This window comes from Stigmatopora nigra, chromosome 21, assembly GCF_051989575.1.
Source record: "Stigmatopora nigra isolate UIUO_SnigA chromosome 21, RoL_Snig_1.1, whole genome shotgun sequence".
Classification (NCBI taxonomy): domain Eukaryota; kingdom Metazoa; phylum Chordata; class Actinopteri; order Syngnathiformes; family Syngnathidae; genus Stigmatopora; species Stigmatopora nigra.
In genome coordinates, this window is record NC_135528.1 from 3,149,420 (window position 1) to 3,162,500 (window position 13,081).

The window sequence follows — 13,081 nt, forward strand, 5'->3', positions numbered from 1 at the left end:
TTCAAACTTCTGATGTTTTTGAAAAACGTGCGCCCACCTGAGACACCAACGGGATCAGCGTCTGTTCAACCGATCGAGTTTTGATTTCCAGGCCGGAGTCCAAGTTGCCGCACGAAGGTGAAGCCATGCCCGCCGAACAGCGCTTCCCGGCCGGCCTCAGTGCTTGAGCGACGCCGCCGATTTCACCGCGGAGCTCCAGGGTGGGCGTCGCTTATCCGATCGGTGGTTTAACCACTCTGAGGTTCTTGGTTTAAGCAACTGCGTGTTAAATCCAGAAGAAGTTGGCGACTTAAAAGAGAGAGAGGAATGCTGCACAACCAAGCGCCACCACCACTGTGGGCAATGCACGCACATGCACAAGCACGCACGTAAGTACACACGCAACTATACTCGTGAATGTGTGCAGACGTGTGCGGCGTGACCAAAATATGAATGTTTCTCCGCCACTAATTTCATATTTCACACCTTGTTTGTTTTGCTTTGACCACACAAAAAGGCAGTTTTAAACTTTTTCTTCCCATTAAGAATTTTCCTCTCATTCTAAGTGCGCTTTGTATTAGATTACTGTTATCAAAGCGACGGCTCGGGGGCCAAATCTGGCCCGCTGCATCATTTTGTGTGGCCCTGGAAAGTAAATAATCAGTGCGGACTTTCTGTTTTAGGATCAAATCACTCACCTGCCGGGCTGCCCTTTCTTTTTATTTACTTGATTTAAATTGGTATTTTGAGATTTGACATTTTACTTATGATGGCCCGGTGGATCGAGTGGTAAGCATGTACCACTCACAGCTCTGGGGTTCTGGGTTCAAATCTATGTCAGTTCACCTATGTGTGGTTTGCATGTTCTTCCTGGGCCTGCGTGGGTTTTCTCCGGGTACTCTGGTTTCCTCCCACATCCCAAAAACATGCATAGTAGGCTGGTTGAACACTCTAAAATTGTTGAGTGTGAGCATGAATGGTTGTTTTTTTGCCCTGTGAATGACTGGCAACCAATTCAGGGTGTCCCCCATCTTCTATTCATAATTTAGTGATGTGATGATTTGTGCTGGGGTTTTCATATCATGCATGACCTTATTGTGTCATTTCCTTGTCATTTCCCATTGGTTTCGCCTGTTGTAGTCTGCCCCCTTGTGCCATAGCCTATCCGATGCCACTTGTTTCACCATCCTGTTCCTTGAGCTTACCCACACTAATGTATATGGGCAGAAGGCAGGGTCCCCCCTGCCACATGTAGACATTTCACATTGTATAATATTTAGAAATATTCACATTTTTTCAGTTACTTCTCGTTCTTTGTTTGTGACAATATATCTATACAGTATCTAGTCATTAAGCGATTGGATTTTTTTCCCCACTGTTCACGGCTAAGAGAGATAGGCAGACAAAAGCAAATAAAGTAAAACCGTTTTTTTCCGTCCATTATATCTCAAATTAACCACTTAACCAAAAAAAAAGCAAACTAAACAGCCTTACTTCATTATGCATGCACTGTGTTTTCAATGTGAAGCTGCTACTTATAAGTAGTATTGAAATCTCCCAAGCCAAAGAAAACACTAAAAGGCCATTTTAGGATGCTGTGGTTCGATTTGCATGATGGGGATGAGCATATGATTTCTCAGGTGGGCATATTTTAAGACCTTTCTGGTCTCAGTGACTGGGTCCACACTATTGTGTTACACTGGGCTGCTATTTATTTAAAAGCCTGCAGCGAGGCTCCTTGTTTACATATCATACACAGTCTTTCAGAGCATGCAATGTGTCGTGCCACTACCTCTAACGAGATAATATCTGCGTGTTTTCTCTGGTGTTAATCGGCCCTCGGGTTCCCTTGTGTGATAATAACGAGCTCATTGTACTCGCTGTTCTCTTTGTGTTTCCCCCATCCTGACTGTTCTGTTTGTGGTAGATCAGTTTGGAAAGTAGCACGCAAATAAATATATATATAAGTAAAAAAAAAGATATGCCGCTGTGTGGAGTGGGATTTTTCCCCCAAATGGATTGTGGTGTATAACTTACATCTGATTGTGTTATCATGAAATCGACCAGTATGGAACTGGACGATGGAAATCTATTCAAATTGGATTATCCAAAGATTTCCCATTTGATAAAGGTTAGTAGTTTGTGGTCTCAAAACATTAACATACAATCAGTTATTGCAGTGGTGTCCAAATTATGGCTTGTGGGCCAAATGTGGACAATTGTTCATTTTTGATCAGCCATCAAAAATGATTAAATTATCATTGAATATGGGCTGCATAATAAGGTTAAATTCAGCCTTCATTGTATATATATTATTATGTATGTATGTACAGAGTTAAATGTATAGGATTGGAACTGACACAATATGGTGGACGACTGATAATGTTTGTCCTATTTGGTTCACAGTGCGCATTACTCATCTAACGCTCTTTCCTTATTTTATGATATCTATGCCTGTTGTCATTGATTGGCAAGATGGCATCGCTCAGGATCGAAACATGCCATGTGGCGTGTTCCGCCAACAGGACGCCAAACGTTGTGTCTTGGGGACGCGGGGGGATGCTCGCGTTTGGATCATGTAATTCTGTAGCCATCTACGACCCCAAGGTAGGATTTCAAGTGTTTTTGTCATATTTGTACATGCGTCTCTTCAACAATCTGAACCTAAAGCACATTTTTTTAACTTCCTATGACAGGAAAGAATAATATTGTCAATATTGAATGGACACACGGGCAGAGTAAATGCAGTCCAATGGATTCATAAAGAAGATTGTGGTGAGTTTCTCAGATATTGCTTTTAACACTACTGTGCGACACCACACTCTTCCGCCTAGAGGGCAGTGTTGGGTTATTGTTGGCCAACTTCTTGGGTGCGTTTTTAAATTATATGTAAATAAGCATACATATATATATATATTAGGACACCCAAGAGTGTTCTTTGTTTGTTTGTGCAATCCAGTAAATGATACAGTATCTCAGAAATACCACGTGCGATGATTTTTCTTAAGATTTTACCCTTCAAATATCACATTTGTACCCCTTATTAAAAAGTAGGTGAAAATTGTGAATCGGGGGGCGTCTTATACAAGAGAAATTGTAAAATGGATGGATTTTAGGCAATTTTAAGGGTACGCCTTATGATTTTAATGTTTTAAATCTTAGCTGCCGAGACTCACCTGGTCTCCGGAAGCACGGACAGCCGACTTCTGGTCTGGGCCGCTCAAAATGGCAAGGTAAGCATCCAAAAAGGAAAATAATAAAGTTTGTAGTGTACTTTGTGTTTAAAGAGTACATTTTCCTTCAGTTTGTCCAGTCTGTGGAGTGTAAAGGCCACACGGGTGCTATTTGTGCTGTGGATGCCATCTATGTTGGTGAGAGTATTCTGGTGGCTTCAGCAGCAGCAGACTCAAGCGTCAGGCTGTGGCGATGTGAAAATGCCAAAGAAGGTGCAAAAAAGTGAACATTTTAATAATGACACTTAAGTGTGACTAATTTAAAAAACAAATATGAAGGTCTAAAAGGGCCAAACACATTTCCATGCTAATAAATGCCCAACAAATGTTGTTTTTGCTTGTTTTCTCCAGCCCAATGTCTTCACACGCAAACATTTGGTGCAGGGTTCATGATGGATGTCTCCATTGCCTTGCTGCCAGGCACCAAAGGTACGCCTTGTGATTATTATTTTCCCTACATGACATATAATGGGATGCATATGCGTCTCCCCTGGCAGTTCCTATTCTGGCCTGTGGAGGGGACGACTCGAAAGTCCATTTGTATGTTCTCCACCGGGAGAAGGTGAGTTTGCACGTTGGAATCTAAAGAAAGCAAAGTTTGAGGTTTAAAATTTGCTTGGCAGGAGCTGAGGAGGGTCATGACGCTGCAGGGACACGAGGACTGGGTTCGAGGCGTCGCCTGGATGTCCATAGGTGAGCTTCTTGTTTTAGTCATTGGCCATCTAGCCCAGAAATGGGCAAACTACGGCCCGCGGGCCACATCCGGCCCGCGTGGCCTTTTAATCCGGCCCACCGACGTTGTCCAAATAGTATTTTTTTTCCCCCAAGATGGTGCCGTCAGGCAGAAGCCAGTGGCAGTAGCTCTGTCCACTCTTATTTGTGTTTTACAGCCCCTCTATCTTTTTTCAATTACATTTTAATATTTCTTAATATATTCCTTTTTACTTTACTTTGTACTTTATACTTTTTACTTTAATGAAAAGTGATGAGTATGGTAATACTTAAGTCCTTTTTTCTGTTTGTGTTTTATATGTACTGTTAACGGATGCACTTTTTTATATGCATCGTATCTTGTGCTGACCCGGCCCATCTGTCAATGTGGCACCCGGGCCCAAAAGTTTGCCCAGCCCTGATTTAGCCAAATAAACAAGTTGCGGGTAAAGATTTCGGTGGCATTTATGGCTGCAGCTACTATCCATAATCAATAGCAGAAAAAAAATCGCGAAAAAGAGAATTCGCGATAAGTGAAGCCGCGATAATCGAGGGAAGACTGTAAAGTTAAACAGATTTTCTGCCTCATTCGATTCCAATAAAAATGCTAAACTGACATAGCAACGTATAGCATTAACCATTTTAAATGTACTTAATAAATCACAATTTACATCCATAATGGATGAATTGTCAACTCAACGTATTAACTATTAAATGGCAGGCATATCTACAAACAGCACACGACAAGTCATTCCAGCCAACCATTATCCTGCATAAACAGTCAAGAGTCAAGGATCTATTTTGGCCATGGTCCAAAACAAACGCTCATTAACTTTAATCATGCCATGTCACCAATCGACAAACAATAAAGACCTCCTCCTCACTCTTGTCTGGCCACCGTTTTCCGAGTTGGCCAAGCGTCACTTTTCGGCCCGGTCGCCGTTCATCACAGCACAGAACGAGGCCAGCGTATGGCGGAGTTAACATCCCTCACTCGCCGTCACGCCAAAGCGTGTTCGTTTTGTTTACCACCTGCCTTTGGGTATTTATTACCATGCGTGGGTGTCACCGTACATACAGATGTGGGTAAATTGTACTAATTCTTTTAGCACTAAAGTGAATGCAATTTCAGGTACTACCACCTCTTACTTAAATTACTATTATTCATTGATGCATTTAGTTCTCACATATTGAAAGTTATCGGACTTATAGACAATACTACTGCCTTAATTAGTGCAATTAATAGGCTTATTATGACCACAACTCTACTACTAGTGTGACTATTATTACTACTACTTTCAGTAACTCACAATACAGCTGGTAAACACATTCTACTTCTATCGCTATTACTGTAAACTACTATCTGGGTCTGCCTTTATAGTCCTGCTATAACACCAACATTTATGTTATACAGTGGTACCTCGTCATACGAGCACTGGGCGGAGCATTGCATTTTTTCAGTGTTTTTTTGGTCTTTGCGAATGGCGAGGTGATCGCTAATACGAGAATTATATATACTACTTCTCGTTGGCAAGTGGTTGTGCATTATCCTGTTGTGAGGACAATTGTGTGCATCATTTTCGGAATATTTTGAAGGGAATAGAAAAGCAAACAGCCCCTGTTACATCTGGATGTCAGGGTGGAGGCGGGGCAAATAGAGCCAAGTAGGGGGAAGAAAGGTATCAAAATTTGATCCCGTATTCGGGAAATTTCACTTTAACAGTTACAAGCGGGTGAGATTACAGACACAGAAAAATACATTTTAGACATAAATAGATAATAATAATAGTAATGATAATTACTATTATTCTGCTCATGACCATGAGTCTCCAAGAAACCTGTACATCCACCCATCAACATTACTGGTACAATTTAATTTGTGCATTTATTTTGGGTGCAGGGGGTGAGCTGCTGCTGGCCAGCTGCTCGCAGGACTGTCTCATTCGAGTGTGGCGGCTAAGTGCCAAGTCCGGGAGCGGCGCCCGGTCTGAGGGCAACAGGGACAACAACGTCATCAAAATGAAAGAGGATGTTTTTCGAGTCGAGCAAGTAGAGGACAGAAGTAAGTGATGCCCGATACTAATGAACTACCTCCTTGTGAGCTCATTTTTCTTATGATGTGTATGTGTGTGTGTTTTGTCATTTCAGTGTTTGCAGTGGTGCTAGAAACGGTCCTGGCAGGACATGAAAACTGGGTATACGGTGTCCACTGGCAACCAGCCTCTTACACAGGTAGAAGTCAATTCACATTTTTTGAGATGAATGATATTGATGGTAGAAAAGACACATATTTTTATTTTTAAATAGAAAAAGTGCTTGGCGTCATAGAGTGACAAATACAGTGGTACCTTGAGATACGAGCTTAATGCGTTTCGAGACTGAGCTTGTATGTCGATTACTCGTAACTCAAATGAACGTTTCTCATAGAAATGAACTAGAAACAAATTAAGTTGTTCCAACCCTCTGCAAAAACGCCAAAAACAGGATATTTGATTGGAAAAACTTTTTTTTTTGTCCTAATTCGCCATCTATTAACAAAGTAACAAATAACTAGTGGTTTAATAGTATTAAAATTAGACAGATTTCGCAGAGAGAGAGAAAAGAGATTTTTTTGCAGGTCAATGCACTCATAACATAACATCAACAAATTTAAATGAACTTGGATTACGATACAGAGACACCCAAAAATAAGTTTACTCTAACTTTACACTAAACATAATTCTATTTTTGTTTGAAATTTTGATACCTTTCTTCTCCCGGGTTGCCTCTATCTGCCCCGCCTCCACCTTGACTTTCAGATGCAACCTATTGAGGGTTGTTTTCTTTTGTCTTCCCTTGAAAATATTCTGAATTTGATACACACAAAAGTCCTCACCATAGGATAACGCACGGCCACTTGCCAACGAAAAGTAGTATACTCCTCTCGTATTCTCGACCAAGTTTTGCCATTTTCACTGACTAACGGGGAAAAAAACCCACAGGAAAAAAATGCAACTCTCCGTCCCCCCAGTGCTCGTACAGACATTACACGTGTACTCGCAAATTTTCTTCCTGTTGCTCAAGTGCAATACGAATTGAATGGTTTTTCTGTCACCTCTTGCAGGTGGTGAACTGAAGCAACCAATCAGTCTGCTCTCAGCCTCTATGGACAAGACTATGATTCTCTGGACTCCCGACCAAGCTTCTGGAGTCTGGATGGAGCAGGTGAATTTATGCTAATGACACACAGACAGACTAGCAGTGATTTAAGAACGCCAGATCCTCTCCAATCCTGCTCACTTCTCCTCTCAAACACTTTCCTTGGTTTTTTTTCTCCTCTTGGTGTACGCTCATTCCCTCAGCCTTTTCCCCTCCAAAACAACCAGCCACCTCATCTCCCGACATCTGCCGCTGAGCCATTTTGGGGCTAAATTTAACATAAGCTAAGACAACAAAGGAATGGAAGAGCTCTCTTGGCCATCTGCACCCTCTAGTTTGTTTCTTTTGTTTAAATGACTTCAGTGCATCCTCTAAAGAACTTCTCACACGCCATTTAGCTGGGTTAGCTGCACAAAACAGCCTTTTGGCCTCCCACAGTCATCTTTTAGCTCTAATGCCATTTGGATTGAGTATTTTATATATTTAGTGTTAACAACACAGAACGGAATGTCCTATTCCTGATTTTATATATTCAGCTTGCCTAAGATAAATGCTAAACATTAGAATTTTAACATCACGAAACAGGATATTTTATTTAATTGGCATGTGTCCAAACCAATCACTTTTGCTCAAAGCTAAAATTAAACGGGTAAAATTGTAGTCATGAAATTACAAAACAGATTTTGTTTTTCTCCCTTAATTCGAAACAGTTTAGTATTGGAACATCACACAGACGATTTGGTGATGCCTTTTCTGACAAATTACGCAACATAAATCATATATGCAGTAGTTAGTCCCTTGATCGTTGTCAGCTCTGATACGCCAAGCGTTAGACGGTTTCATCATTCAAAGAGAGAGAGAGAGCGATTAGCACCTGAAGCAACATAGTAAGGTGATCAGCCTCCTAAGAAAATAATTATGAGGATGTTTCAAGAAGTTCATTCAGGTGTAAATGTATGTATGTCTGTAGGTTGGTAGGTAGGGAAAAAAAAAAAAAAAAAAATATATATATATATATATATATATATATATATATATATATATATATATATATATATATACACATATACACATATACACATATACATATACATATACACATATACATATACATATACACATATACACATATACATATACATATACATATATATATATATATATATATATATATATATATATATATATATATATATATATATATATATATATATATATATATATATATACACATACATATATATATATACACACATACATATATAGTATACACACATACGTATATAGTATACACACATACGTATATAGTATACACACATACGTATATAGTATACACACATACGTATATAGTATACACACATACGTATATAGTATACACACATACGTATACAGTATACACACATACGTATACAGTATACACACATACGTATACAGTATACACACATACGTATACAGTATACACACATACAGTATACACACACACATATACAGTATACACACACACATATAGTATACACACACATACATACATATATTTATATATACATATTTCTATTTATTTTTTACACACTGAATCACGCACACTATCCTCAAATGAGAGGCAAGTGCTTTGAACCGACTGGTGCCCCATCTACACAGAAAGCTTTACCTCACACACGCATACACTAGAGCGCTTCAAAAGTGTGCTGGGGAATTGAATCAGAATTTGCATTTTGTCTCTTTTACAAGCGAGAGTGTATGCAAATCCTCAGCTCTTCTTGGGTGTAACACTCCGCTTCCCTCCATATACTTAATGTGTTTAAGATATAGGTACATTGCACTGGTATTAATGGAATGTGGCGTGGTGGTAATTAACACTTTGGTATTAGAAAATCTGGCATAATTTCAGGTGAATTAATGAGATAAACCTCTGAAAGTGTTGAAATTGCGATTCAGTTCTTTTGCAAAGAAAGGAAATCACAGTATGCTATCAGCGATAAGCTATCTTTCGAAACAGGCTTGTGACACGTCAAAAATGTGTGTTCCTATCAGGTCCGTGTTGGGGAGGTGGGAGGCAACACGCTGGGCTTCTATGGCTGCCAGATGAGTCCGGACGCATCCATGATCTTGGCTCATGCCTTCCATGGCGCACTTCATTTATGGAGCAAAGACGACAGCTCGGTAACGTATTCTACCAAGTGTGATGTTTCTTTGTGTGCCATTGGGTTTCCATAGCAACTCCCTGTTGCACTTAGATAAGCAATCTCAGAAGAAACACCCCCCCTCTATAATTTCATGCAGTAACGAGGTGGCTAAATAACATGTCTATGCCACCTTTATGTTGAAATAGCTGATAACTTATGGTGGATGGAGTACTTTTTGAACTTTTAAAACACACATTTTTGTACTTCTTACCACTTGTAGTATTTGTATTTTTTTAATGAATATTAGGAGTATTTTTTGTAATATATATTAATAATTTTTACCAGTTATAATGTATTATTGAAATTATCTACAATCTAGATACTATTACAATACTAAGTTGACAAAGTAAGTGGTGCTGAAAATGAATGAATGTGTAATTTTATTTTTAAAATGTTCATCAAATCAAGAAATTACGGCTATTTGAATTTGAGGCCTTTTTTGTGGGGTGTCAACTTATTATAATTTTTTTTTAGAGAGAATTTTAAATTGTTGATGTCCCGATCAAATACTCGGTATTAGTATCAAAATATTAGGCAAAAAAAGTTTCCCTAAGTGGGACTACTTCTTGTTAGAAAGTAATTGCAAAACAGATCATTGTGTAATATTTATGCAAATAGCATTTCTTGAAGTACTAATATTGCTCACTTCATTTAAAAAAAACAGTATGTTTTGCCATTTACTGGTTACATTATTTTTACAAGTATAAAAATATGGGCATTGGCTTCAGCGAAACTTATTTTGAAAAAAAATAACTTTAAAGTAAAAAAAAATGCATCTGGGCATACCTCTTTTTAAAAATGATTATTATTATTATATCTTTAACACCTCATCCATGTCAAAAATATCTCTCAGGGTGAGTGGAGACCCGGCGTGGTACTATCTGGCCACTTTAACGCAGTACAAGACCTAAGCTGGGACCCCAAGGGTGAATTTATCCTCAGCGTGAGCTCAGACCAGACAGCCAGGCTCTTTACACCGTGGAGGACAAAACCAGGGGGCGCGTCACGGACCACCTGGCACGAGATTGCCCGGCCGCAGATCCACGGCTATGACATGCAATGTCTGGCAACTCTGGGTCGCTTCCAGTTCGTGTCCGGCGCTGACGAGAAGGTGCTGCGGGTCTTCCAGGCACCACGCAATTTTGTGGAGAACTTTGCCAACATCTCTGGGACATCTAGAGACAAGCTTTTGGCGTCTGGGGTGAGGATCATAGTTTACGTGCTTCAAGCATGTACTGCTCTAGACTTATTTTTTTTTCTTTGACAGGACTGTGCCAGGCTGCCTGAAGGGGCTAGCACTCCAGCATTAGGTTTGTCTAACAAAGCCGTCTTTCAAGGTAAGATTATACATCTTATTTTCAGGTCATGTGTTTTTATTCTCTGGCTAGACCAGGGTGTCAAACTCCCTTTGGTCTGCGGGCCGAATACAGCTTAATTTGAGATCAAGCGGGCCGGACCAGTAAACTCATTCCAAAATTACATAGAACTAACAATAAGCCCACTTTTTTTCCGTTGTATTAGTCACCAATACTAATAATTAGTGCAAAGAATGAGTAAATTATCAAAGTGTTTATTAACTGAATTTTCCTTTTACATTATGAACAATATATTATGAACAAGAGAATAACATAAGAACATAAATAAATGTCAATTCATGTTGTCTGCGCGTACTAAAACACTGTGCCCCCTAGCAGATAATACAAGAACTACACATTTCAAAGAAAATTCATATTTTTTATACAATGCAGCCTTCTTCCCCGTCCGTACCAAACCACCAGGCGGGCCGGATCCGGCCCGCGGGCCGTATGTTTGACACCCCTGGGCTAGACTAAAATGTCTTCCTTTTAATTGACAGGTGATCTTGTGCCATCCAACAAAGATGGAGAGAAGTTCAGCTGTGTCTCCGACCAATATCAAGAATCCTACTTTCACCCCGTCAACATGACTGGTACTACTCATCTCATTTATTCCAACAGAGTAATAGTGCTTCTATTCTTACCATATTGCTACCATCACTTGTACCTCCTATAACACTAATAGCACGTTAACTATGAGGTTTAATATTCAACAAAGATATGTCACCACCACTACAACCACTATTCTTACAGTGTTACCTCGAGATATGAGCGTAATTTGTTCCGGGACTGAGCTCGTATGTCGATTACTCGTAACTCAAATGAACGTTTCCCATAGAAATGAACTAAAAACAAATTCATTCGTTCCAATCCTCTGAAAAAACACAAAAAACAGGATATTAGATTGGAAAAACGTTTTTATTTGTTCTAATTCACAAAGTTTCACAAAGTAACAGATAACTAGTGGTTTAATAGCTTTTACTCGTATCTCAAATTGCTCATATGTTGGGGCACTCGTATGTCGAGGCACTCCACTCTATTTTCTACTGCTATGCGCACACATAGTATTACCTACCCCATACTTCAATACTTAGAGCAACTGTCTTTCACATAAAGGGCATTTATAATAAGTGGTGTGTTTTTTTTTTTGAGAGCACAATGTCAACTCCGACAGTTTATGATGGACTGATATTTTAAATGATACAATTACCAATGGCATCTTAACATCTGTTCCGCTTTTGTCTGTTCGTATTTTTATCAATGTGTGTATATATAGAACCTCCACCTGAGGATCATCTGCTACAGAACACACTCTGGCCAGAAGTCCAAAAACTGTGAGTATTATTATCTTAAAATATGATTATATTCATGTTTTAATGTGAAATTTTAATGCATAGAAATATTACATTATTATTACTTTTATACAGGGTGTCTCAAAAAAATGTACTCACTTTTAGAATAAAATGTACTCACTTTTTGAATGACCCGAAAACCTTTAGTGAGTACTTTAGTATTTTAGTTTTACTTTAGTGAATACTTTAGTATTTTAGTTTTACTTTAGTGAGTATTTTATTCTAAAAGTGAGTACAATTTTTTGAGACAACCTGTATATTAATTTTAAATTTACATATATTATTATTACAAATATTACATGATTATATTACAATATACTTCTCTAATGTTAGAATTTTGTTATTATATTTTAGTTTTATTATTTTGGGTCACAAACAGAATGGTTTATGACTACAAATCTTATACAAATTTGGTAGTAATACTGGTAGCAATCATTTGATATCACTGTTTACAAACTAACCAACTGTTACTCAGCTTGGAAGCTTTTTAGCCTTGTCGTTTTCTATTGGTTAATATAACAGACAGACAAAATTTGCATCTTCTGTCTGCTTAAGGTTCCATTTTTTACCTCATATCCATCATCCTGTCATATGCATTTAGGCAGACCATGTAAGTTATTTAGCACAGCGAACGATTGGACCCACTAACTCTAAAAAAAACAAAAAACGTTACATTCTCCCAGGCGACAGAAAAATGACTGATGAGTTTTCCCTCATTTTAAAGGTTTCCAACACGGCGAGACGCAATTGTTTGTTTTGCTTGGCGCCCCAGGCTTAATTGCATGTGAAAATAATGCTCTTGCCTTCTTTTCATCATCCCACTTCCTGCAATTTTGTACACACACACACATACACACATGCTGTCAGCTAAATGTATTGCCTCGCATTGTCAATTCCATTTACAATTCATTTTGCCATAAGCATGTTTGTTCCCTCGCTTTGACTTCAGCGCATCATTCAGTGCACAATTCAAACCCCGGTGTGAAAATTGTCTTTTTTTTTGTGTGTGCAGGTACGGTCACGGATTTGAAATGTTTTGCCTGGCGTCTGACGCCGGTGGGACGTTGGTGGCGTCAGCTTGTAAGGTAAAAAGCCCCCATGTGCATATATTGAGCTTTTAAGTCAAGGTA

At 39.0% G+C, this 13,081-nt stretch overlaps 2 protein-coding genes across 2 annotated transcripts in view; one reads left to right on the forward strand and one right to left on the reverse strand.

Annotated features, from left to right (window-relative positions):
- ctnnal1 (catenin (cadherin-associated protein), alpha-like 1) overlaps positions 1 to 390 on the reverse strand; it is a 29,544-nt gene extending 29,154 nt beyond the window's left edge. Inside the window, exon 1 of the mRNA XM_077744023.1 lies at positions 38 to 390. Coding sequence (XP_077600149.1) covers positions 38 to 127 — 90 coding nt within the window. The 5' untranslated portion in view covers positions 128 to 390. The remainder of the gene's footprint in view (positions 1 to 37) is intronic.
- The window catches only part of elp2 (elongator acetyltransferase complex subunit 2), a 14,950-nt gene continuing 2,011 nt past the window's right edge, over positions 143 to 13,081 (forward strand). The window contains exons 1-17 of the mRNA XM_077743391.1: positions 143 to 368; positions 2,455 to 2,586; positions 2,676 to 2,754; positions 3,142 to 3,212; positions 3,284 to 3,425; positions 3,564 to 3,641; positions 3,710 to 3,774; positions 3,836 to 3,905; positions 5,824 to 5,985; positions 6,072 to 6,155; positions 7,027 to 7,127; positions 9,093 to 9,221; positions 10,098 to 10,445; positions 10,512 to 10,581; positions 11,100 to 11,192; positions 11,876 to 11,933; positions 12,964 to 13,036. Coding sequence (XP_077599517.1) covers positions 2,455 to 2,586; positions 2,676 to 2,754; positions 3,142 to 3,212; positions 3,284 to 3,425; positions 3,564 to 3,641; positions 3,710 to 3,774; positions 3,836 to 3,905; positions 5,824 to 5,985; positions 6,072 to 6,155; positions 7,027 to 7,127; positions 9,093 to 9,221; positions 10,098 to 10,445; positions 10,512 to 10,581; positions 11,100 to 11,192; positions 11,876 to 11,933; positions 12,964 to 13,036 — 1,755 coding nt within the window. The 5' untranslated portion in view covers positions 143 to 368. The remainder of the gene's footprint in view (positions 369 to 2,454; positions 2,587 to 2,675; positions 2,755 to 3,141; positions 3,213 to 3,283; positions 3,426 to 3,563; positions 3,642 to 3,709; positions 3,775 to 3,835; positions 3,906 to 5,823; positions 5,986 to 6,071; positions 6,156 to 7,026; positions 7,128 to 9,092; positions 9,222 to 10,097; positions 10,446 to 10,511; positions 10,582 to 11,099; positions 11,193 to 11,875; positions 11,934 to 12,963; positions 13,037 to 13,081) is intronic.